The sequence below is a fragment of the Camelus ferus genome, chromosome 9 (assembly GCF_009834535.1).
Source record: "Camelus ferus isolate YT-003-E chromosome 9, BCGSAC_Cfer_1.0, whole genome shotgun sequence".
Taxonomy (NCBI): domain Eukaryota; kingdom Metazoa; phylum Chordata; class Mammalia; order Artiodactyla; family Camelidae; genus Camelus; species Camelus ferus.
Genome location: NC_045704.1, coordinates 71,221,508 through 71,249,246, shown reverse-complemented (window position 1 = coordinate 71,249,246; position 27,739 = coordinate 71,221,508). Strand labels below are relative to the sequence as shown.

The window sequence follows — 27,739 nt, the reverse complement described above, 5'->3', positions numbered from 1 at the left end:
AATTGCAATGAATTAAAAACAAAAAACCTAGATACCTACTGCTGTCTTTGTAGACTAATAAAATACAGGCCATTATCTTCAAAAGTTCAGCAACAACCACAGCTGTAGAAGATAGATAACGAGGTCCCTCCTCTTTTAAAGTCCTAGAATAACGCATCGTTAGAACCAAACTGGTAGTCTGAAAGACCAAAATTCCCAAGGAAAGGTATTTTAGGTTGGCTGACATTGTTTTATCTTCATTTGCCTGAAAAACAAAATACACAGGACAAATAAACAAAATCAGAAAATACAAAAATTAGAAATAATAATAGAAAAACAGTAAGAGACTTCTCACAAGATATAGGAAATGCATTCCATCCTATCCTTCCTGCTAATTATAATTACAACTATAAAGCTTAGACCAAAGACAAAGCAACTACCAGAAGACTCTGAAAAGGTAAATAAAATAAAACAAACTGGCTAGAGATTTTAGATCTGAGTGATGATCCAGCAATGAATTCCCTGGGGGCTTTTTGCTACTCATGTATCTCACCCTGGGTTCACAACCTGGAACCACCAAGGGGTATATATCAACAACAACAACAAAAAAAAAAACCCACAAGAAAAAACCCACTGTCTCTAACCAAAGGATTAGGAAGATAGCAGCCCTGCATGATGAAACACTCCCAGCTGAGTGCTGCGTAATCTGTGGGGCAGAGCCTTGCTGACCATCCCCACCCTGCACTAATGACAACAGAGGTAGTGGCCTTCCCATCTCCTACCAGGGACTGAAGCCACAAAGACTATGGGGCAGAGCCTTGCCAACTATTACTGCCCTATATAAGGTGAATGTCAGCAAAGGGCAGCATCCTTCCTCCATCCTCAGTGGCTGTCCACTAATATAGAAGGCTTAAGTAGGAATTAAGGTCTGATAACACTCAAAACGTCCAGGATACAACCCAAAATAAGTATACTCATCAAAAGATAGGAAAAATCTCAAGTAGGATGAGTAAGGACAATGAACAGACAAAACAAACAAGATACAGATGTTGGAATTATCAGGCAAGAATTTTAAAGAAGTTACTACAAAAATGCACCACTAATAACACCAACAAGCAATTATAAATACTCTTAAAGTAAATTTAGACTCACATATCTGAAAAAATATATAGTACAGGAGTTCTCATGTACCCTCCACCCAGCTTCCCCCAAAGATCAAAGTTGCAAAGTTCCTATATTTTTCATGATGTAATTTAATATTAACTCCAAGAGGCTCACTTTAAATATGAAGATACAAATATGTTAAAGAGTAAGTGGATAGGAAAAGATGACATGAGAAAAAAATAACTATGAGAAAACTGGAGAGGGCTATATTAATTCTGGGCAAAATAGACTATATAAGAATTATTTCTAAAGAAGGACATTTCATAATGATGAGTCAATACATCAGGAAGATAAAACCATTATAAATGTACATGTGCCCAATAACACAGCTTCAAAACATATAAAGCAAAAACTGACCAAACTAAAAGGAAAAACAGGTAAATCCAGTTAAAATGTGGGTTTTAACCAATCTTTTTCAATAATTGATAGAATGCACACACATACCCCAGAGACAAAAAAACAAAAAACAAACAAACAAACAAAACCCAGAAAGAATACAGAAGATCTGATCAATCACTATAACTCTATAGACTTGAGAGATGCTCCACTAAGATTCTTCTTCAAGGAAGGACTTAATACAATGTGCATGGTCAGTCAACTGCCTCTCCATCTCAGGTCACATCTTTTGCTTTAAATTAATCTAAAGATCCAATCCTTAAACAAAATTCCTGAAGTTTTTTTTTGTAAAAATTGACAAGCTGATTTTAAAATTTATATGGAAATACAAAGCACCTAGACAACCAAAACAATTCTGAAAAGGAAGAATAAAGTGAGAAGAGTTAAACTACTGAAATTCCAGACTTACTGTAAAGTCCTAGTAATTAAGACTACTATTTACATAAGCACAGAAGAATCGATCAATGGAACAGGATAAAGTCCAGAACAAAATCCGTATATATTTGGTCAAATAATTTTGACAAAGTTGATAAAAAGGAAGCACAGTCTTTTCCACATGTACTTCTGGAATAATGAGATATCTGGGGTTTTCTTAAATGAACTTCTGCTTATCTGCCTCACACCAAATATTAACTAGAAATGGATCACAGAACTGTTATAAAAGCTAAAACTATAAACATTCAAGAAGAAAATAGGAGAAAATCATAACTACATAGAAATGGGCAAAGATTTCTTAGGATACATAAAGCACAAACCAAAAAAGAAAAATGTAGATTAACGGGACGGTATCAAAATTGAAAACTGCTCTTCCAAAGACACTGTAAAAATAATGAAATGTAAGCCACACCATGGGAAAAAATATTCTCAACACAAAAATCTGACCATGGACGTATATCCAGAATGCACGCAGAACTCTTACAACACAGTAAGTAGAACACAAACAACCCAATTTAAAATGGACAAAAGATTTGAATAGACATTTCACCAAAAAAGATAAATGAATGACTAACAGGCATATGAAAAGAAGTTCAACATCATAGTTATTAGAGAAATACAAATTAAAACCACAAGACACATTATACACCTATTAGAATAGCCAAAATCTTATCAATTGATGCTACAAGTGTTGAAGAGAGTTCAGAGCAAATAGAACTCTCAGCATTGCTAGTGGGAACGTAATGTGGTACAACCCACTTTATCAATCTATCTCACTTTTATAAATCTGCATTAGCAAAAGAATCCTAATGTGAAATCAAATTATAGCATTTTAGAGGTGGAAGATGCTTTAGAAATTATCTAGTATAATCTCTTCATTTTAAAATAAAGAAAATAGTGAACAGAGAAGTTAGATGACTTGTACAAGGTCATATAACTAATTGGAAATATCAGTTATATAGTTAAATATCGGGTTCCCTAGATCCCATTCCGTGCTACTGTAGAATTACAGAGGACTTCCTGGTGGCCTTTATATGGAAGGAGAACAAGTTGCCAGCAATCTAATTGGCATAGGTATCTGATTCCCCAGGAAAATGTCAAACAATGATTTCAAATCTGTTCAAAAAATTTCTTTCAAAAGAAAATCTTTTGTTTATTCTGTGTAACTAAGACCACAATGTACATGTTATAACAAAAATAATCTGATTTCTTTTCAAATGAAAATTTAAAGGTCAGATTCTAAGCCAGGATACACTATTTTTTACAATTTTGCTTTTCCATTTTCAAGTATAAACAACACCAATATAAACATTCACTGGGATAATACAGTTCTTAATTATTACTACAGTTCTTAATACTTAGTCTCGCACAATATGGGTCTCTGCCCCTGGCTCCTGACACAGGTTCCTGAAACCCTAGTAATTTCCTAAGTGGTAAGAACACTAGAAATATCTTTTGTTTTAATATTTGGCCTTGACTCCAGCTCCTGACACAGGGCTCCTGAAACCCTTATAATTTTGTGGGTAGAAGTGTCTTTTGTTCTAATGAGGCATCTTTGGGTAGGCTTATAGATGGCTCCTGGATGACAGCTGCTTACCAGAAAGATCAGGCCATGATTAGAAGCTTGGAATTTTCAGCCCCATTCCCTGAACTCCTCCACCCCTCATTCTCTTGGAAGGAGATGGGTTGAAAATGGAGTTAATGATAGATCATGCCTACGTGATGAAACCTCCATAAAAACCCCAACAGTATGAGGCTCAGAGAGCTTCCAGCTTGGTGAACACAGTCACACAGGGAAGGTGAGGCAACCCAACTCCCTGGGGACAGAGGTTCCTTTGCTGAGGACCCTCCTAGATCTTATCCTATATATTTCTTCATTTTGCTGTTCATCTGTATCCTTTATCATATCCTTTAATAAACTGGTAAACATAAATGTTTCCCTGATTTCTATGAGCCACTCTAGCAAATTAATCAAACCTGAGGAAAAGGTTGTGGGAAACTCTGATTTGTAACCAAGTCAGACAGAAGTTGTGGGTTACCTGAGGGCCTACTACTTGGCACTGGCATCTGAAGTATGGTGGGAGCAGTCCTGTGGGATTAAGTCCTTAACCTGGGGGATCTGACACTATCTCCAGAAAGTGTCAGAACTGAATTACATTGTAGGATACCCAGTTGATGTTGCAGAGAATTGCCTGGTATGGGTAAAACTCTCACATACATTTGATGACATAAGTGTTAGAAGTGAAGTATGCTGTGTGAGACGTAGGAGGAAAGAACTGCGTTGTTTTTCTAATATGAAGTCAAAAAGTAAAATACATGCAACACATGATTATTTGTACCAGACCACTCATAAAGAATTACAATTTAATTTACAATTTTCCCAAAGGTGGAAAAAACTCAAAAAAAAAAACCAAAAAACAAAAAACCTACTAGTATTCCTAAGAATACACAAATACTTAGTTTGGTTTTGGAGTACAATATAGTTAAAAGTGATTATCACTAAAACAACCCATAAATGTACAGCAAATATATAAATATGAAATAGACCAAAACAAAGGTTATATTCCACCTCTATAATTTATAAGATTAACATTGAGTCTTCATTTTAAAGTCTACAATATTTTCCCATTATAACTGGAAACAATCTTTACACAATTTCCTGTTTAAGATTTAATTTCAGCCTCTCCTATATATTTTTTTCTCTTACTGCCTAATTCCCCTTCTTTTACCCCTTCAGGCGTTGCAATCCTCTGGTTTCAGATTATCCTTTGTTTCACAAAAATTTCCTACCCAAGAAACTGTTAAGTTCTTTCACAAATGCAGCCTCATTTAGTTTACTGTCAAAAATCTCAAGAACTACTCACCAAATTACTGCCCATGTTCCTTTAAGGACCATGGCTACTAAGCTCCCTGAACCCACTTAGAGTTCAGTGACGCCCTCAGATTTACAGCAGAGTCAGAACAGTCAGGATGCTTAGATGCTCCACTGTCACCTTATCAGCTAAAACCTGAAAAAGGCACTCTTCCTGATTACTAGAGTAAAAGGCACTATTTCATTCTGATGGCTTTTCTTTGTTTTGGTTTGTTCTGGTTTTTCTAAAAGAAAAAAAAAAGTATTTATTGCTTTACTTTAAAAGTAATATATTCTTAGTGAGAAAAATGTAGAAATTTTAGAATTATATTAATAAGCAAAAATTTAAACCATAATCCTACCATTCAAAGACATCCAATGATATTTTGGTATAGATTCTGTCAATGTTTTCTTATTTCAGTTGTTTTGGAAATCCCTAAACCCCAGGACATTAGCATCTAAGGTAAAATAAAGTACCTAGACCATTTCATATTCCCACCAAATGGATTTTAACAACTTTTCGGGATTTTTAGTTAATATAGAAAATAAACTTGTAATGACAAAGTTCCAACCTCTCCTAAAAGATAGTACATTTTTCTTGAGGAAAAGAAACAGATTTTTAAAATATAATCAAGTACCAAGAATATAATAAACATCCATGATTCCACCTCCAAGAACTATCAAGTTTCAATCTTGTTACATATGCTTACCTTTCCTTTTTTTAAAGGAATAAAACATTACAGCTAAAGTCAAAGTCCCCTTTAAGCCATAACTCTAAGTCGTACTCCTTTTCCCGTCCCATTACCATGCACTTGGAGTATGTATTTCAGTCCACTTTTAAGTTTTTATGTACTTTATATACATACACCTATAAGCCATAAATATTTTAATATACATATATGGCATTAAACTACACATTATTCAGTATCTTTCTTTCCTCAGCACTGTTTTGCCATCTGTGTTGATATATGAACCTAATTCGTTGCTTTTAATATTCCATCAAATGAGAAGACCTTTAATTTACCCATTTTCCTACTGATGAACATTTAGGATCTTTTTCTTTTCCCTTTAAAGATTTAAATTTAAATCTTAATATTTTTTTAAATCTCAAAGTTTTCCTTAAAAATGTTCAACAAGTAGCTCCTAAATATTATATAAGCTATAAATAATTTAAGCTATTATTCTAAATTTAGTGTTTTATATGATTTCAAGTCTCTTCCAGTTCTCACACACAATTCTATTAAAGAAATTTTAATTTTTTCATCTTAAAGTGTCTCAATCTTTAAATTGTAAACTTTGAGTACATATAGAGTAATATATAACATAATCATTAACTACCGTAAAATGATTAGTGTATAATTATTGTATAATAATGATAATATATTTGTGATCTTTGTGTGTGTGTATACTACAATCATACTGATACAGCAATCACACTGCTAGTACTTCTGAAAGTCTTTTGCACAGAATGTTTCAGGATTTGCTTAGTCATTATAATAGATCTTCCACTGGCTTTCTAATCACTAAACATTTCCTCTGAATTTTTAGATAAGCTTAGATATTTACAAAGTTGAATTTCATTATTTTAAAATCCCTTCTCACCTCTTGGAAGAAAAATATACAACAAAACTTCACTCATCCCTTAAGCTCCATTCATTTGGATTTGATGAGTTTGGATGATATCTTGGTTAGAATTTTGTGCAAAAAATATGAGTAAGCTTATTAAGAGTTCAAAAAAGTTCTCAGTAATTATTTAATACTCTTAAGAAAAAAAGAGTTTTTTTCAAACCCAATATGAGGTACAATTTAAGTACATTTGATATGTTAATTACATATCCCTCATTTTCATTAAAGTAGCTCCCAAACATCTCTGCCTTGACATTCTTTGTCAGCCAATTCTGAGTACTTTACAGATGTTTTAAAAATATACATTACACAAGGTGTGAGTATTATTAACGCACACTACCACTACTACTTCCAGATTTAGTGAAAAATTGTTTATTATCATTAATTATATTAGATATGCATTAAATAAATTCTGAAATATTCAAAATACTATATACTAATAATTTCTATTTATTTTTTCAAACAGAGACAAGAACTTGTAGGTAAATTTGAAAATCTGTCTGGCTACAGTTATTTCTAATAGCTTACCAATGTACATGTATAATCCTCAGGTCTGCATGTAAAGCCCATTATTCTACTGAGACAATTAATATCTGTGTTTTACCGATATGTCTCCAGCCACTAAAAGTCTCACAAAACAAAATGTCTAGTCAATGTTTTAAAACTGTAATAAAATATACGTGGAGATTTTTAAAGACTAAGTACCTAAGAAATTCTGCAAATCAATTTTCGTTCTATTATAAAAGGTTAAATTTGTAACATAAGACTTTTACAGTGAGCTACATTTACATTTTCTAAACACTAGTTCTGAAATATACTCCCTAAGTATAATATAATAATCTATGAAAGGTTAATGATATAATACAGTACATATGAAAACACACAAGTTATAAAGCGCTATGCAAATGTAAGTACAAATTATATACTAGTCAGAAACAGCTATTGGTTTAAAAATAAGCCTCTTAAGGTTTTTTTCAAGTAAATAAACAGAAAAAGTGAATACATACAGAAATGCCGACCTCAGCTGCAACTTCTTGTTCATTATCTTCCATGATGTCAAAACTTTAAAACTGCAACCCTACACTTGTATGCTAAATATGAAAACTAAAATTCATCACAACTAGTTTTACTTCTGACACTGGCATTTACATATCTTCTTTCCAATGACCTCAGAAGTACATACAGTATTCCCCCAAAGTAGCAACAATATGCTGTATTTGAAGTCCATAATAGTCCTGTGGAAGATCCAAAAATCTTATTTTTTATAAAAGTGAAAGAAATATAAGTTGAAGGTAATTTACACAAGTGATATAGTCAATTTTGTTTCTACAATTCTTAAGTGCTTAAGAAAAGCTAAATCCTTCTCAGTAACACGTAACAACTGACTCTTTATTATATTCCACAGTTTTTATTACATTCTAAGTTAAACAACTTTTCATTATTTCTACTTCCTTTTCTTCCTTAAGGTATCAGATATCTGTTTACATATGATAATATCACCCTTATATAAGTTAGAGTACTGTCAATTTTTAACTTGTTCTTCTATAGACTGCAGAATTTCCACTCCTACATTCAGGTAAAATCAATAGTACCCAAATATTTCTTCAACTTTACAAATATAAAACCGATTTGCATTCTAATTTTTAGATTAAAAATTGTGCAAGTATTATTGCACTCTTTACATAATGGCAATGATTGGGAAAACATAATGACCTGATAAATGTAGCTTTAAGATCCCCTTCTGATGTGAGGTGTCATGTAAAAACATACTCCTTTCTCACCCTCCCATTGCTATTCTGCTCTACCACTTTCTGCAGTGGTCATTTCCCACCACTTACAGCTAAAGGCTGAAGTTAAAGGTATTCTACAAAGAACAGAGACTAGTGTAAAATCCGGGCAGGATCTGTAAGCTAGCAAAACTTGCCAGCTCAAAATATCTCTTTGGCTTGTGGATTATTTCAAGCTGGAAACAGTGAAGGTCCGAAGGACGCAGTAAAAAGTTTTGACCTTTCCCCTGACTGAAAAAATAAATTTAGTTAGAGGGCCTGTTTCCAGAGTATCACCAGAGATAAGTGCAAGGGATATGGGCTAGGTGTGGTGTCAGGAAGTCTAGGCAGAGCCTAGAGATCAGGGTCCACTCACTGTCCCATTGTCTTTGCATGGCCCAGCAATCATTTACTAACTAAACATCTGCTTTTCCATTTCCATGTTAACTGACTTCCTTCCCTTTGAAGCCTCAAACTATTACCCCCAACATTCTCTTTTGTCTTCAGTGGAAGAAGGTATTTAAGGTGAGGATTTAGGCCATGCTGGCAAGTTACTCAGTTCTCCTGGGTGTCTCCCACATATATGTGTTACAGCTTATTTTAGAAAACATCAATTTCTTTGCTATTTTAAAGGACATAAGAGTCAAAAAGTACAGATTATCATTATTTTTTATTAGTCTTTGTTTTTATAACCTGAAATATTAATAGCAGATAATCAGAGATAAAGGTTATAAGCTAGAAAATAATGCTCAATTTTAAAGTTTTCTGTCCATACTAGACTATTCTCAAATTGACTCCCTTAAGCATGAAATATTTGGGCAAATCATGTGTCAAAACATGCCATCTGAAACATATCTACCTATATGCAGAAAGTCAAACATAATCAGCCTATAAATAGTACTCTATTTATTATACAATATTTATATAATATTTTTTATAATACTATTTAATAGTATTTTCAAACACTAACATTAATAACAAAGTGCCAGTATTTTCTAACAATTTTTCAAATGTTTAAGTATTGAAATGTACTAGAGTAATCAAGAATAATGTTTAGCTATTTATTTAATTCAGCCTGAGGATAAACCTCTGAGGTAAGGGGACTTAAAATGTTTTTCTTTGTAGCATTCGCAAATGGTAAAAATTTTAGAAAAATGTGTTTATCAGTGAAAATAATTTAAATGAAAGTTAACAGAAGATATAAAATGAGCTGTTATTTATGGCTTTATGGTCTGGCAAACTGTCAAGGATTTTAAAACTTCAAAAAATCCTAGCTGCTAATTGTGCTTAGGTAATTAATGGAAGATTATCACTCTCCCCTAAGAACAGAATTCCAATGTTAAAATTCAAATGCTGTGTAGTGTTGTTTTTTTAATCAACACCCTTTCTTAATCTGACTATGCAACCACTTCCAGGTAAACCTACAGTCTTATAAGTTTATGTATACTATACAGAATATGAATACATTTTAATGATGCTTGTTCAGTATTTACTGTTCAGGTCTCATACCCTGCCTCCTGATGTGTACAGCCTTCAGACTCTTATAACTCTAATCTATCCTCCATATACAGCAAATACCTTAATGAAATGGAAATCTGACCACATCCCTTCCCTATTTGTAAAGTTTAACTGACTCTCTACCAAATAGAAGAACAGTACAAACTCCTTCACATAAAACAGCCCCTTCAATTCTGGCCCCAAGCTACATTTCCTGCCATAAAATATGGCCTATCTCAAAAACATGTTCTTCATGTATTCTTTGAATCAATATCCCTCTTTTAAAAAAAACTCTTTCCTTTACTTGCAGAACTTTTATATATACTACAGACCTCAAAATACAGAACTCCTCTCAGTGAAGTTTCCAAGCGGACTCAAGCCTTCCCTCTACTAGATTCCCATGCCACTCTGCACATGTCTTTCATAATACCATTCGTAAATTTTATCAAGTGACTTCGTTGACATATATGCATTTCCTTCTTTTATTCATCACTGTATTTTCTACACCTCCTTACCAGTACCTGTCACATATTAGGCATTTACTCTACATTGGATTTATAAAAGAATAAATAAACTCCACAACACATAAATTCTCAGAAGGGAAGAATGATCCTGTGAATTAAGCCTTTCTGTATAATACATAAAAGACAGACGCATGCCGAAACCGATTCTAATTAAATGTCTTTTAATAATTCCAACTTCACAAGAGAAGTTAAATTAATGAAATAACATTTACTGAGCATCTATAACACGTCAGATATTGTCGCTAGGTACTTCCTGGCATCATCTCATTTAAATCTCATTTAATCTGTAAAAGGAGGTATCACTCATTTACAGATTTAAAAACTGAGGTTCAGAGATATTAAGTCTAAACTTGCTTTGCATAACACGCCACAGCTCAGATATGAAGCAAGATTTCTCTCGGTTAAGCTACCAATTCATGACCCGTGAATATCTACAGTAAGTCCTTTGTGTGGCCTTTGCAGTAACGTGTTAAAACCTGTCTAAGTGTTAGAGGGTCAGTCAGCGTAGCATACTAGAGTATGCCTTCGGACCAGACCGCCTAACTGCACATTCTGTCTCCACCACTTGATAACCAGGGCAACCTACCTCTCTGTCTCTCTCTTATCTATAAAATGTGGATAAACAATAGTATGTGCCTCACAGGATGGTTATGAAGATTAAAGGATATAAATCATACAAAGTGGTTATAATACCACAATGCCTCATTTGAGTATTCATTCACTGAATAACCTTATGAGACCTACTCATGTTACAAAATACTACTAGAAGTATTGTTTAAAATTGGCCTTTTATAGCACATATGAATTTAGAAAAAACTCCTTACCTACCTTTTACAGAAAAACTAGGCAGAGTGGCTGTAAAGTAGTATGTGGACACTTTCTAATTGGAATGATCTTCTTTCATAGCATTTCTCTGATGTTACCTAAAAGTTTCCGCTTCATCTGAACTCTAATTTCTACTACATTACCTAGCTTAGCATACCTTTTCAATCAAAATGCTTCTCTCCAGACAGCAACTGGTTCTTTGGTTTCATTTGAGATGGTATCTCCTATATGGATGATAGACTAGTAAGAGTTCTGGGCAGGCAATCTGGGTAGAGAAGCTGAGTAGTATTACAGATTATAAAATAAACACTCTCCTATTTATATACCAAATGCCCTCAAATTTGCATAGCAAAACATATCCAAAAAACAATCATTAAAATATTTATCACTACAGCACTACATTCCTTCATTAAAGGAGACAATTCAGTTGAATATACTTAGAATACCCAGCTATTGTTTTTTTAGAGGGCTGAAACAGAATGTTAAACTAAAATTCATATTGATCTGAACTTTAATAATAAATTCATATACACATTATTAACTGCCCATATGATGATATTCAAACTGTTTCAGTTACCCAGACAGGTCTACAGTTTACTCGTAAATTTTCTGCAACTGCACATACACACACACACACACACAAATCCATAGCAGAACAATATCAAATAGAAACTTTCCTCTCTAAAACTTATAGAAAAGGGAAAGCTCAAAAGTTATAATCCATAGCTCCTGAAGGATAAGATTAGGCTTTAACTGAGAGATTATTTCAGTTCATTCTAATATTTATCCAGTCATTCATTCAATATATTGAGTTCCTACTGAGTGAAACACACATTTGAAGATACAAATTATATCCACTTTAAATACAACTGAGGCAGCCTAAAAAGTGTATGTAGGACCAAGGCCCAATTATTTGACCTGACTGACCTTCAATATTCTCATCTATAAAACGGGAGGGATGAAAAGCAGAGTATGCCATCCTCAAAATATGCCACTTAGGCATATTAATTATTTTGAGCTGTAGGTATTCAAGTGCAGGAAGGCATTATCTGAATTTCCTTTATTTGCTTAAAGATAAATCCTCTAGAAGGAAGTCACTTGTCATAAATCCCCTCCCTAGCAGAGCTTCATCAACCAAGGAGAACTGACTATTACTCACAGGAGAGGAGACCGGATGTCAACACCACACTTAGATAAACTTTGGTCACAAAGTATCATATGTTCTATCTATTTCTCTAAGGGCACATTCAGCTTTCCTAAAAATCATTTAAGAGGCCTACATACTGCCCCTCTACTTTTCCTATTAAGATGGTATTTAATCCTGACTTCTGAAAGCCACCTCTTTAAGTTACTCATTTTCCTTCAGTGTGTTCCATGGATACCTGAGGTATACAAGTTAATAAACTTGTTTGTTTTTTTCTTGATAATTGGCCTTTAGTATAGGATTTCAGCTAAGAAGTCAGAAAGATGGAGGGAAAATTATTTTCCTCCCGTACAGTTTATGGTGACAAAGGATGGGATTACTGAGATACGCTGCTTGTTCCAGAGCCTGCTGATGGGATCCTGGGAGAACTGGCAGAAACCAGCAATGGGTAAGAATTCTTACCAATTTGAGCTTTCCCTGATTTCTGTCTATGATGCCCAGTAGAAAGAGAAAGGTAAAATTTCACATTGTCCCTTCCTTTTCAAATTCAGATTAATGGAAGAAAAACATTAGTAAAAATCAGTTCTCTGAACTGTGACTTGTGAATTTGGTTTTGATGTACCCATTGGTTATTGATCCTTGCCTTCCCAAGGACAGCTATAACTTTTTTGTTTATCTTGTGTCCTGAGAACCTGGCTTGGATTTCTGCCCACCTGAGGCATGCCCGTTATGGGTTCTTGTGTGTGTAAGCAGCTCAACTGTCAGGTTGGGGGCCAAAATAATATGGTCAGACAGAAATGTGGGTTGCACATTTGCAGCCAGTATCCTACTGGCTGTTGCTAGCTTGGAGAGTGGAATGTTATCTTAAAATTTTGTGTATCACAGAAATAACCAAATTTCCCTGTCGACTACATTAGAATGAACTGTCATTAGACCTTTAACCACGGCCATTTTTAAGTCTTTTGTCATTTATAGATAGTTAATGTTTATGCTCCTGCTTTCCTGAAAGTTTTTACAAGCAGCTGTGATCCAAAAATGCTTGTCTTCAAAAAGATTCATGGAAATCACTCTGACAAGTACTCTAGAATATAGATTTCTAATAACTTTAAGATCATACCATTGAACTGGGTAATAATTTCCAGAATGCTAATGGAAAAAAAACTAATGGATTCATGAAACTAACAACTCTAGATCAGGCAAAATAAGAATAATTGCATGAGCCTGAATAAAATGATGAGAATGATTTTAATTTTTTGAGTTTGTGTTAAAAATATTGCTAGTTCTTTAACATTTTAACAGATTTAAGGAAACCTTTTCTCTTAAGCTTTCTATAACTTACAGCAATTTAGTAAAGTATACCTTTGTAAACAGAAAGGTTTTCTCCCTACCTGATCCCTCCAGAATTCAGAAACTCTTAACGAGTATTCTTAATTTCACGGCAATATAGTTATTTGTATAGGTTCAATAAAAATCTGTTCTCTTTCTAATAGGACACAATTGGAAACATTGGCTATATTGCCAAAGTTTTGACTGGAATGTGTTATTGAGAAGGATGTGCATATCAACTTTAAGGAACTAAGGCTGACTTTATAGAGCCAATGAAGTCCCATCAGAAGCAAAAACACCTGGTATCTTGCTTTCAGAGTTCTCAGCCTTACCAGGTAAGTAAGGAAGGTCATTTCCTGGCCGGCCAAAGAAACTCAGGATTTCTTGGGGACCTCAGTAAGAGAGAAGAGTTCACTCAAATCTCTAAATATTGCAGGAGAAATCAGACAGTGAGCCCTTGGCTTGGCTTCCTAGGCTTGAGACACTTTTAAAAGTCTAATCTCAGATTCCTCCTGAAAAGTTTCAGCAAAGAAGACTTAAAAAGAGCCTATATGGTCAATCACTATCCTTGCTGCACTTATGTAAATAATCAGGCCAAGTTTCATGAGACTAGCCTTACTTTGCAAACAGATTAGTCTTACCATGATTACCACTGGGAGAAATGGAGATGACTAGAGAGAGGAAAATTACGTTTCAGAAGCACACTTTTGTGGATTATCAGATTCTAGTGCTGTTCATTTCCTTTGAGGTTTTGTTAACTACTTGTAAAGGACTGGTTACTGAATTATTCTAGTTTCCGCCAATAGCTGGCTAGGACTGTCCAAACCAACATTTCCAATTTTCTTTCACCCTTCTAACTTGGAATCATAAAAAATAAAAACTGTCCTTTTCCCAAAACCCTGCAAGCTGAAGCTAGACAACTCGATATGAACTTTAAAGAAGTCTCCAGTGCTCCTGGAGACAAGGATAACTCTATTTTCCTTCCAGTTTTATTAAGGTATAATTGACATACAGTACTGTGTAAGTTGTATAGCATACTGATTTGACTTACATACATCATGAAATGATTACCACAGTTTAGTGAAGTCCATCAGCTCATATAATACAAAATTAAAGAAATAGAAAAAAAATATTTTCCTTGTGATGAGAACTCTCAGGATTTACTCTCTTAACAACTCTGATATATAATGTATAGCAGTGTAATTATATTTATCATGTTGTACATTACATCCCTAGTATTCATTTATCTTATGACTAGAAGTTTGTTCCTTTTGAGTACCTTCATCCAACTCCACACTACCCTCTGTGCTGCAGGTCTTCTGGTAACCACAGATCTGATCTCTTTTTCTGAATATGTTTGTTTCTGAAGTACAAATGATTTACAACACTAAGTTCCTGATATACAACATAGTGATTTGATATTTCTATACATTTCAAAGTGGTCACCATGATAAGTCTAGTTACCAGCTGTCACCATACAAAGATGTTACAGTACTCACTATATTCCTCATAGTACACTTCATACTCATGACTCAAAGTTTGTACTTTTTAATCTCCTTCACCTATTTCTCTCCTTCCTCCAACCCCACCCCTCTGGCAACCACCTGTTTGTTCTTTGAAACTATGACTCTATTTCTGTTTTGAAATCTTATATTCGAAAGTTCTTTTCTGTTCTGTTTTAGTACTTTATTTGATCCTAGTAATAAATCTTTGAGGTAGTATAGATAAATTTCTCAAAAATGAAAATTTAACTAGTATTATAAAATTTATAAAAGCCCAACAAACAAGAGAAAAAGAATGCTTTGGACTAATGGTAGACTTCAGAAAAGTTTCATAAGAAGGAAGTACAAACTTTTAGTTAGAAAAGAAATAAGTCCTGGAGATATTGTACAGCATGGTAACTACACTTAATAATACAGTATTGTATATTTGAAAGTTGCTAAGAGAGTAAATCTTAAAAAGTTGTTATCACAAGAAAAAAAATTTTGTATCTATGTGTGGTGATGGATGTTAACTAGACTTGTGGTGATAATTTTGCAATACATACAGATATCAAATCATTATGTTGTACACTGGAAACTAATATAAAGTTATATGTCAATTATATTTCAACAAAAAAGTCTTCAAGGAGGTGGTATTAAAGAATAAATAGAACTTCTACAAAGATGGTAGGAAGGCCTTCCTTGTAGGAAGAAAGGATGTAAGCAAAGAGAGCATGTTCATAAATTAATTTCAAAGTAACTACTATGGTTTAGCTAAAAAATAGAATATGTGGGACAAAGTCAGTTTTTTAAAAAAGAGTGAAAGGGCATATTGATTTGATTGGAGCCATGGAGCTACAAATTTTGAAGAGCTTTGAATGCCACCCTAAATAATTTAAAATCTATTCTGGAGCCAATGGAGAGTCATTGAGTATTTCTGAGGGAAGGGTCACCAAAGAACGAATAAGACCTCTGGCTTTAAAAAGCAGTATGGGAGGAGTTACTGTAAGGGAGACAGGCTGAGGGCAGCAAGTCCAGCCATTGCTATAGTGCAAATAAGAAGAGGAAAGAGGAGCCACATTTAGCACAGAGGCAGTGGGAATGAAAAAAAGCAGCAAACTGAGATGCTGAAGAAGTAGAATCAATACTTGGGAGGAAAGCCAGGAGCAGAAATGTAAATTTATAAGTCACGCCCTTACTTATAGGAAACAACTTGAGTTTACCAGTGAAAATGAGGAAAAGCACCAAGTGAGAAACTGCACCAAATTTCATCTTTTAACTACCAAAGTTGTATGCTGATTGAAAACAAAAAACTTAACTCTGGTTCCATTTTCAAACACTGCAAGTAACAGAACACAATAAAAGATTCAGTCTTTTACCATAAAGTAATGAAACGTTAAGTGGTTTACTAAGCAAGGCCCAGTACTACATTTAATATTATTCTTTAATTCATGTGAATCCGCTTCCCTAGGAGTTTATCTGGTTTAAGTAAGTTCGTTAATTAAAATTCTCCCTTCCTAAATACTCAGAACCCTCCCCCAACACACACACCTGTTCCGGTAGGAATCCACCTGGCCTCTGATGGCCCTGGCCTACGTACTAGCCTTACCAAGGACAGCCTTTCCATTCCTTGAAGGCCCTGCGGCTTCTTCGGCGCAGGGTCCGGATCTGGTGGGCCTGCCACCGGGCTACACCCGGAGCGGGAGCTCCAGGGCCCTTCGCTGAAGGAATGACCGCCAGCCTGGCCGTCTGGCCACTGGTCCCCACGCCGCAGGCTCTGAAGCACACACTGCCGTTTTCATTCGCTTGACACACCCCTTTCCTCGGGCCATTTACCTCCTCCTCCACCACCCAGCACATTCCTCACGTCGTCCCTCGGAGTTACAACGTGTCATTTCATCCACTCCCACACCGACTTCGCTAGTACTTAAGGTCTTCGACACCGTCCCCTTCACTCAGACGGACTTCACATCAACCCGCGCCGCCGCCGCCGCCGCCGCCGCCTCCGGAGCTGTCCCCGGCCGGAGCCGCAGCCTCCGGCCTCCCTGTGCCCGCCAGTGCCTCGGAGTGCACCGTGCTCACCTCCCGCGCGCCTCGGCCGGCTGCGCGCACTGCGGGCGGCGGCTCCGCTCCGCCGGGCGCCCCAGGCTGCCGCGCCCGCCGGGTCCCCCGCGACCCCCGATGCGCAGTGCCGTCCGCTCCCGCCGCCGTCGCCGCCGCTGGCCCGGTGCGGCCCAGGCGTTTCCGGGTTCCCGCGGTCCCGTCTCCCAAATGCTCCGGCTTCCTCCTCGGCCCGGGCAAACGCCGTTCCCGGCTCGGCTCTGACGGCCCCGGCTCGGCTCTCGCCAGCTCCATCCTGAAGGCGAGGCACCGGGACGGCTCCGCTGGGGACCCCCGCTGCCGGCTTCACTGTCGCGTCACCGCCCAGGGGCACTGCCTCCTGCCAGATGTGTCCTGCGGGGACGAGGCGGACGGAGTGGCTCGCGCAGCGGACCTCTGCCGGGCTGCCGACTGGCGAAGGGTGCCACGGCGTCCGGCCGCGGGAGTCAAGTCAAAGTCCTCTGGGGCAAAGGACCAAGGCTGGGGGAGTGGGCAGGCAGCTCCGGGAAACAAACAGACCTGCTTCTAGAAGTAACTGTTCCTGACTGTGAAAAGAAGCGAGATTCACTCCGGCCCAGGCTGCCACCCAGTCGTGGAAGAAGCGTGGTTCTGTTGGAAATGACCACTTCTCCCTCCCTAGCTGAGATCTGGAGGCTGAGCGGAGCCCAGAGCGGCGCCGCCAAATAGCAGAGCAGGGTTACCCCTTTCCTCTTAACACAGTGCCGCTATGAATTAAGCCCATGTCTCTTTATATTGCAGATGATTAACACTCCGTCCAAGAAAGACAAACGGAGAAAGAGAGCAGAAAAATAAAATTAAGTAACTGTGTTCGAGTAGAATAACTGGCTTTAAAATATTTTGTAATATGAAGTTGATAAAATCCCTGATTGGTGGAATATATATTACATCTTAATGTTTGTCCAAATATTTTGGAACTAAAATGTGCCTGGTAATAGTAATAATAGCTAGGCACTAAGACAGAGTTAGCTATATATATACATAGATATAATATGTAATGAATATATATATATTCATTTTAAAATACTAGTTAGTAATTATGTGTAGTTTTAAGGGGAAAAAAGATTTAAAATATTTTTAAAATACACCAGTGGGAAAAATATACCTAATGACATAAACACATTTTGTTTTAGAAGAAAAGAGCTTTTAGTGTGTTCAGAAATATTTAAAACAAGAAAAAAGAAGAGTGGAAGCACTTACAATTATGAAACAGTAACATGTACTTTGGCATTTTGGAAAATGGCCAAAACTTTAGGCAAATAAACACAACAATGAAAATAGAGGCCCAAAAATATGAGACCCACAACTAGTGGAAAGATGTGAATCCCAAAGCTGATGACCGAAAGCAAGTTAACACTTTCATAGCCTCTCCTAGCTTTACAATTTATACTCTGATAACACTGAACTGCTCTGAGTTTCCCTGTATATATCATTCACAGTACCTATTCCTATTCCTGATGAAAAGACAACAAATAAGAAAGAAAGAGAGCAAGGGCGACGGTGAGATATGTATTTTAAAGAATTTCTTTCCAAAACAATTAAAATACAAAAATTTTCAGTGCTTAGGAAATTAAACCTTGTGTTTCCAGGTGTCAGTTATACTATGCTCCTATGCTATAATAATTCTTAAAACTGTAGAATTGAAGTTAAAGCTCACGATCAGGAAAAACCAGTTTTTCTCTCAAGCTATCAAATTAGCTGAATCTGGCTTGTTCTTGTTAGTTCTTCAGAGCAAAGAACCTGTATGTCAAAAAAGCTGTAAAGCATAGCCAAAGATTATCTGCTTTTCCATCATTTACCTCTGAAAGTGGAATGAAGTCACTTTCACATCATCAACAGCCCAATAGTCATGTGATTCTTTCGCTTGGAGATAGATCTGTAATGTTGATTACTCCATAGGACAGCTAACTGAAAGGTTTGGAAGGAACTTGTGTTTTATTTCCATCTTTACACAGGAGGGACTTCTGATTGGCTCTTCTTACTATAGCAGACTTACTTTTTTCTGGGGAGGAGATGGGGGGCAGTGGTTTAATGGAAGTGGTGCCATTTGCTCTATCTATACATTTAGAAACCAGGGAAATTACCCTGGATGATTGCTGCCCTGTGGAGCTTGTGGGTTCTGGTCAAAGCTTCAGTTATCACCTGATGTCCTTTTAAGACTCCTATTGGTAGATGAACTTGGTGGTCTGGGCATCAAGATTTGGCTTTGTATCAGAGTCAGGGTCAATTGTAAATGGAAGTCTGAGGAATTCTCCTTTACCTGGTATAGTTACCTGACAAAATAACCACAGACTCCTTTTGTGGAAGTCTGTGAGAAAGGTGCCTGGTATGTACTTGTGCTGTTAAAGCTGGTCAGGGGCCTCTTTTAAGTCTAAGAATGGATGAGGGGTTGCAACTAGTGAAGCTGGGCCTCTGCTCACCAGTCCTAGAGTACATTTGATTATACAGTTCATATGCAGTTGGATTATGCGGTTCACCAAGTACTTCCTGCTCTCCACCTTCAGGTCACATGGTAGATTGTATTTCCTGGCTCTCTTGTGCTTGAATGGGGACCACGTGACTAGTTCTGGCTGTAGAAGAACAAAATTTACCATCAAAAATTTCTCTTCGGCATGTGGATTATTTCAAGCTAAAAACAATCAGGGCCCAAAAGACTCAGGAATAAACTTCGACCTTCCCCCTTGCTGCCTAAAGAATGTAGACAGAGGACCAGTTCCAGGAAGGCAGCCATCACCACAGATAACTGTAGTATGAACCAGGTGTGTAGAAGGGAGCAACCTAGCAAAGTCTGTTTGTGAAAATTCCTCTCGGTGCCCCATTGGGTCTGCATGGTCCAGCAACATTTGTTTACCAGACAGCTGCTTCTCCATCTCCAGATCAATTACTTTTCTCCCCTTTGAAATTTCAAACCACTATCCCCAACACCTTCTCTTGTTTTTAGCTGAAGATGATATTTCAGGTGAGGATTTCAGCCATTTTAATGAGTTACTCAGTTTTCCTGGGGCTCTCCCCACACATACATGTTATTAAACTTTTGTTTGATTTTCTTCTTTTAATCTGTCTCATGTCAATTTTAATTCTTGGACCAGCCAGAAGAACCTAGAAGGGTGGAGGAAAAGTTCTTCCTCCAGACATGGTCAATCAGTTGTAAGCAGATTATGCGTGTCATCAAGGGCCATAGCAGTGAATTGCTATTCTGTGGTACTTTGGAACTCTCTTTCTCTTGTGATCATGTTGCATAAAGATCGGCCCCGTCCCTGACGAGCCAGATAACTCAGAGACCAGGTCTTGGAGCTTAGAAGAAAAGAGTCAGCTTTATTACTTTGCCAGGCAAAGGGGACTCACAGCAGGCTGTGCCTTCAAAACTGTGAACCCACCTTGGGGATGGGGTGGGGTGGTTATACAGCCATGGCTCAAACAATAAAGCATCAATAACAATCAACAGAATCATATTCTCTTCAGAAGACTCAGATGGTGTCATGATGCCTCCAGGCAACCAATTCTATAGAGGCCAGCAGTTGTCACTTCTTTGATCTCTTAATCTCATAAGCACTCAAAGTGTGGTCTTTTCAGTATTTAGCTTACCTTTTAAGGTTACAGTTCTGTGACCTTCTCCTTGGAGATCGACTCAGAGACCTAGGATGATTATAGCTTTTGATGACTGGAATAAAGTGGAAACAGTAAGATCAATAGCTTTATTTTGACAATGGACCTGGAACTGTGAGTAGCAACCGGTCAGGGTCAGTCAGGTCAGTTGACTGTTTTAAGGGCAACCACAAGAACAAGCAATCTGTTAGCCTTAATGTGGCCATTTTATTAATCCTTCAGCCATGACTCCATAGGCCTGTATCCTACCAAGAGTGCAGAGGTGTATAGGGAAGACCCTAGCAATAGTCATTCAGCATAAACAACAAATAAATCTTTGTTACTATATGTCATTAAGATTTTGACAAAACCTAGCATATATCAATTGATACGGAAATTGATGGCCAGAGCTATTTTAACAAAAACCTTAGTTTTGTAGAATTGGCGTAGGGGTTAAGTAAGCTGATTTTATAAGCTGGAAGAATGACTATGTTATGCATTGGAATATTTGATTACACTGTCACCCACATAACTTGGAAGGTAAATAATGGAACTAGTAAGCTTGTAGCTCTGGGAGAAGAAACTAGAAACTAGAAAACAAATGTTAATAGTATATATTGGTTAGTGTTTGCTGCATTTAACAAGATGCTTCACAAAAGAGAGGTACTCAAAAAATAATTGATTAATTTATAAGCAGAAATGGAAAGAAAGAAGACAGGGAAATTCAATAACTTTCAGGGTTGGGAGTGGCAAATGCTTTTTATCTCAGTTGGTAAGTTACAAAAGTGAATAGGCTTTTCATTCCCAGTTGGTAAACTATACAATTGAGTAGGCTTTTAAAAATTTAATAAGGCTATTAGAACTAGACCTTTAGGCAAGAATAAAGTCAAGCATATTTCTGTCATACCCATCTTTATAATCTCTAAACGGTTTGAAATGTCACCCAGTGAATCCTTTCAACTGGATGAAATGGCTCAGGAAGAAGGGAACAGAGGTGTTGCTCTCCCAAAAAGCTTGATGGGTACAAGGTGCCTGGAATCAAGTAAACAGATAAACTGGAGATGTAGCAAGAAAAGGACTGTGGGTATGGCTACTGGCAGTTGAAGCTCACTGGAATCAAATAGAAGCCAGTTATATTTATGAGATAATTATGCTGCCAAAGAAACCAAGAGCCCCGAGAGGACTTAAAGTGCCTCTTTGGCCCCCAGTCTTCTATAGATAGGAAATGAGTTGAGAACACTGCTTAGTTTCCGAAGACTGCATACTCTCCAATGCCCGCTTTAGATACGGCTAAGGAAGATAATCGAAAAGGAGGAAACCCGGAGTGGGCAGGCCCACGTAGAGAGCAGAATGGGCCTCTAATTCAATAACTATTTCCTGTATCCAGGGTGGGGGCAGGACCTGACAACACCTTGCCCTGGACCAGTATCAGGTGTATATTTCTGTTGGTCTTCCTCTTCTTATTTTTGTTTTTGTTCTTCAATAACTCCCTATAATCTGCCTGTTCAAAGACTTCATAATGTTATCATATAATATTTGTTCATTTTTATTTGGCTGATTTCATTTAACATAATGTTTTTAAGATTCATCCATGTTGTAGCATGTGTCAGAACTTAGTCCTTTTTATTTTATTTATACATTCATCCAATAACCATTGGGTTATTTCTACCTTTTAGCTACTGTGAGTAAGGTACTGTGAACATTCAGGTACAAGTATCTGAGTTGCTGTTTTCAATTTTTTTGGATATATACCCAGTGGAATTGCTGGGTTATATGGTAATGCTATGCTTTCTGAGGGACTGCCAAACTGTTTACCAAAATGTCTGCGCCATTTTACAGTCTACCAGCAGTGTACAAGGATTCCAGTTTCTCCACATCCTCATCAACACACATTATTTTCCATTATTTGTTATAGCCATCCTGCTAGGTAACAAGGGGTATCTCATAGCTTTGATTTGCATTTCCCTAGTGACTGATGATTTTGAGCATCTTTTTGTATACTTAATCACCATCTGTATATATTCTTTAGAGAAATGTCTATTGAAGTGCTTTGCCCATTCTTGAATTGGCTTGTTTGGGTTTTTGTTGTTGAATTGTAGGGTTATATATATATATATATATATATATAAATACATACACATATACATAATATATAATATATAATATATTATATATATTCTGTATATTAAACACTTATTGCACAATCCAAGGTCATGAAGATTACCCTTGCTTTTTTTTTTTTAAGATGGTGATCCCATTCATCTGTATTATGTCTTATAATATATTTAATACATATACATATTTTTCCAATCGGGTCTTTTATATCTAGGTGAGCACAGACACACAGTACAACCAAGTACAAACAAACAAAAAGGAGGTCAGTGATTCTTAGAAAAAGATCATAGGTGTCTTCTGAGACACCTGCAAAAACTTTCTGTGAGGAAGGACCCTTGTATAAAGGCTTTTAGGACAGAAAAAACACTGGAAAACTTTGGAAAAAAAACTTATATGCTACCTGAATGATGAGGTATCCAAAATATTAAGGGGAACTCAAAACATTTATCCCAATAATTATTTTCTTACTTTATTCTCAAGTTATTTTTTCAACTGTAAGTCAAATTTGCTATTCTAGATTAATATGACTTTCATGTTTGTAATTTTTCAAAGCATGGTTGACTTACTTGAATAACAACCTAAAAATAGTTTTGTTTCTTCCACTAGTTTTTGACTGTTGCTATTTCTTATCCTTGTTTATCATTTTTTAAATGAAAGCACAAATTCAAAATGAGCAGAAACCAATGAAATTGAAAACAAGAAATCAATAGAGAAAATCTACAAAACCAAAAGCTGATTTTTCGAGAAAAAAAAATCAGTAAGATTGATAAGGCAAAAACTGTCCTATCTCACCAGTCCTTTTATCCTTGCTTTTTAAGCTAGCCTATTTTTACAGTGTCATTCCTTGAGAGAGAGGTTTGGCTAACTGCTTGATGTCAATAGCTGGGCATCATTACTACAGAGAATCAAAGAGATTCAGCTACTAATCAAGTACCCAGACTGGCCTGAAGACCAGTAGGGAAGTGCCCAAATACTTGTAGGAGAAGCTAACAATTGAAAGAGAATCTAAGAATATGGATAGGGTTTTTAATTTTTAGTTTTTCTCTTTTTTTTATAGTCAGCAAATGAGGAGAAATAGTCAATGCAAGTTGGTTTTATGTAAAGTTTGTGGTACTTTTCATATAAAGCCAGACAAAAATGCATATAAATTTATATCTAGTATATGTGATTTTAACCAACTAGAAGTGTTTAATAAAACGAACTCTACAACAAGTACACAATGTAGGAGATGGAAGAACCAATGGTAATTAAGAAGAGGATGATAAAATGTATATAACATCATCCAAATTAAAGACATCTACGTGCTCTTCACAGCAACTGAAGACAATGATTTCCTACCAGTCACAGTTGTGAGATAATGTGGTTATGTGAGAACATGTGGTTAAACTTCATGTTACAAAACAACTCTTTGTAAATGTAGGGCTAAATTCAGCTACTTTAAATTGAGTAAAGGATAATCATTTTTGCTTGTTCTGTTATCACAAGCTGCTTGTATCACAAGCTGAGTTCCATGGTATCTTGCAGAGCGGATGTCTATTCACGTGACTTTGAGCATTGCTCTAATTTGTAAAAAGACTAAGCAGTTTATAACAAGACCTGTGAAAATGAAAGTGCTTGTTAATGCAAAAGACGTTACTTTGAAGCTAGGAAAATTCTACAAATATATTTAAAGCAACACAGCCAACCTAACGTAAAACGTGTAGAAGTATATCTCAATACATCACACCAACACAGCAAAATTTCCTGAATTATTATAAAAAGTACTGGTTCTATCACTAGTTAAATGGCATAAGCGTACTCTATCTTATTTCTCCCAACGACCACAACACAAATCCTGGACAGAATACATAAAGAAACTAATCGAGGATGCTCAAAAGTAAATAGTAGCAGACAAACTGGGTGAGAAATCGAAACTCAAAAATAAGACCAACAAAATGGTGAATTTCCAATTTTTTTCCCCCTTTATTATTTCCTGGCTTAGTCTCAAGGGAACCCAGATTCTGGAATATTGTGAAGAGCACAGGCAAAAGAAAATCTCTTTCTCAGATAAGTGGAATGAGAAAAGGGTCCCCTGAAGAACAGAGAGAATGGGGAAATATCCTGGTTTTGTTTTCCTCTATTGGCTGTGCAGGGCTCCAGTTCCAAAGCTGCGCTCTGTCTGGGCAGTGGCTGAGGGCCCTGGCTGCGTCAGCATCTGAGCTTGCTGATGTGCCTTGAAGGCAGATCCAATTGTGGGAAGTATCTGATAGCACAAGAGGGCTGAAAGCCAGGCATTCTGGCCAGAGAGCCAGGAGAAGAAACCCTGGGAGCCAGAGAATGTTGTGGAAATTTTGGAGAGGAGACAACTCAAAAAGGCAATCCCATAGATATGTGTCTTTTGCAGAACAAAAAAATACAAATTGTAGACTGCTGGACAATATTTTAAAATTGGACAAAGGAAGTGTACCCAGAATTCTCAAAAAAAAAAAAATGTACAAAGAGCTCTCAAAATTCAATAATAAGAAAAAGCCCAATTTAACAAATGGAAAAAGGATTTGAAAGGACACTTTCTAAAAGATATACAGATGGCAAGTAAGCACAGGAAAAGGTGGTTACCATCATTAGCCATTAGGGAAATGCAAATTAAAATCACAATAAGATAACGTTACATATCTAATAGAATGGCTAAACAAACAAGCCAACAAAAAATTGACAATAATAAGTGCTAACAAGGTCATGAAGCAACGAATTATCACACACTGTTGGTGGGAACACAATGTCATACAGTTACTCCGGAAAACAGTTTTGCAATTTCTTATAAAGTTAAATACACTTGTATGATCCAGCAATCCTGCTCCTAGGTAGCTATTTACTCAGAATAATTGAAAACTTAAATTCACACAAAATTCTATCAATGAATGTATAGAGCAACATTATTCATAGTTGCCCAAACCTGGAAATGCCCCAAACGTTTCTGAATGGTTGCCTCAGCACAACGTGCAGTTCTATTGTATGACATCCAGGGGTTAGGTGTTGTCAGGGATTAGAGGCGAGGAGACATTCTGACTGACTCTAAAGGAGCGGCGTAAGGGAATTTTGGGGGTGATGGAGGTATTCCGTATCCTGATTACAGTAATGGTTCAACAGTTCTATGCATGTGTTAAAACTAATAGAATTGGACACACTTAAAAAAAATGAATTGTAGTCTCTCTCTATATATTCCTTTCCCACCGTAAGCTATAAACTGTAAATTCAACTTTGTCTTGGCAGCAGGTTATTTTGATGGTATTTTTCAGCAAATTGGCATTCCACAAAAATATAAGTACCATTCTTTTTTATTAGGGAGGTAGAAGGTATTTGAGAAATATTTATGTCAACAAGGTACTGACATTCTTAAGTCCTGTGCTAGGAAGGCCACTCACTCAATTAAACAGCTGCTCCAGATCTGTAAGTTTGCGTTGCCATTTTTCTGGCTCCTCACTACTACTTTTAAAACATTGTTCCCTCACTGACAGGGAAAAAAAATCTCCTTCGCCATTCTTACTCTCCCACCGTATGCCCTGCTTTCCCCTGACACCTGCTCGCCACGTTTCCACACTTCTCAGGAGCATTACCACGTGATTCACAGTCTGTTTCTTTAATGTGCTTTAGCCACCTGTACCCATGACTCCATTTTGGACTTCATCACCATGATGCTCTGTCTCTAAATAATAAACCCCAACAGTCGAGTATTTATCCCGAACTTCCTTTCATTTCAGCTGTGTTGTGACTTTACTCCCACTATACCTATTTATTTGAACTCCTCGGGAGTTTTAGTCACTTTGTTCCTCCATTTACCTTGTTCTGTTTCCTTCCTTCCTTCCTTCCTCCCTCCTTCCCTCTTCCTTCCTTCCTTCTTCTTTCCCTCCTCCCTCCCTCCATCCCTCCCTTCCTCCCTCCCTCTTCTTTCCTCCCTCCCTCTTCCTTCCTTCCCTCCTTCTTTATCTAGCTTTGACCCACAGTGTCCTTATCCTCTTCCTGCCATTGCCATATCTTTTTGTACTTTCATTTCATTCACCCAGAATTACTCTAACTTGGATCAGTCCACTGATCTCCTTTTCCACTCACTCAGTTGACACATCTGTCAAAGATTTCCTGGAGAACACTACACAACCACATAACTTAGTGGATTAGATTTAGAGTGCATTAGTGGATTGCAAATGTATGGTCTTCAGTATTAATATGTCTACCTCAAGGTGATCTTAAGTATCTTCAGTTGACTGTTTCTATTATTCACAATAGTCATTTCAAATCTTCACAGATCTCTTCTAGCCAGCCTTCCCCCTCACACACATATGGCAAAGAAATAACCAAAGTTATTAGGCAACTTTCTCAGCTTCTTGAATCACTCCTGTGATAAGCAGAATTCTAAGATGGCCCTGATGATCTCTGCCCCTGGTGTCACACACATAATTAGGTCACGTTACTAGTGTCAATGTTAAACTTTACTTGAGACTGAAAAAGAGGAATGCTTAAGAAATACCCCAACCCTTTGTTTTCCCAAACTCCTCCACCCTTTCATGGTCTGAGAAATGGCTTACTGCAGAGAACAACTTTTCCAAGTACAACTGAAATAAGATTTTCTAACTTTCTCATGATTCTCATAAGACTCACAGATGACTCCGTTGTTTATCTGTGACAAGTTCCTTTCACATGAATCTTCTGAACTGGGCAGACACAGAATGTTCAACTTCCAGTCTCTGTCTCATGATGGAGCTGAGATTAGAACTGTTTGTGTACCTGGAATTAGCTCTCCACAGAGGAAAACATTTCCTGTTCAGCTAACCAACTGAGACTTCCCCTGCTTGCAAAACAGCACCAACTGTAAATCATTCCACCTGCAACCTTGAGCCTTCTTAGTCAGTTCAGGCTGCTATGACAAAATGTCC

The 27,739-nt window shown here is 36.9% G+C and overlaps 1 protein-coding gene across 6 annotated transcripts in view; it reads right to left on the bottom strand.

Moving 5' to 3' along the window:
• The window catches only part of SLC35A3 (solute carrier family 35 member A3), a 37,153-nt gene extending 19,440 nt beyond the window's left edge, over nucleotides 1-17,713 (bottom strand). Inside the window, exons 1-3 of one of the 6 annotated variants that reach the window (XM_032487181.1) lie at nucleotides 17,097-17,206; nucleotides 11,221-11,287; nucleotides 40-244 (exon numbers count right to left, since the gene is read on the bottom strand). In XM_032487181.1, coding sequence (XP_032343072.1) covers nucleotides 40-226 — 187 coding nt within the window. In that variant the 5' untranslated portion in view covers nucleotides 227-244; nucleotides 11,221-11,287; nucleotides 17,097-17,206. Of the gene's footprint in view, nucleotides 1-39; nucleotides 245-7,458; nucleotides 7,771-11,220; nucleotides 11,288-16,565; nucleotides 16,813-17,096 lie in introns of those variants that run through there. The other 5 variants (XM_032487180.1, XM_032487177.1, XM_032487179.1 and 2 more) reach the window with 5 other exon arrangements.
• Between the last annotated feature and the right edge of the window lie 10,026 nt (nucleotides 17,714-27,739).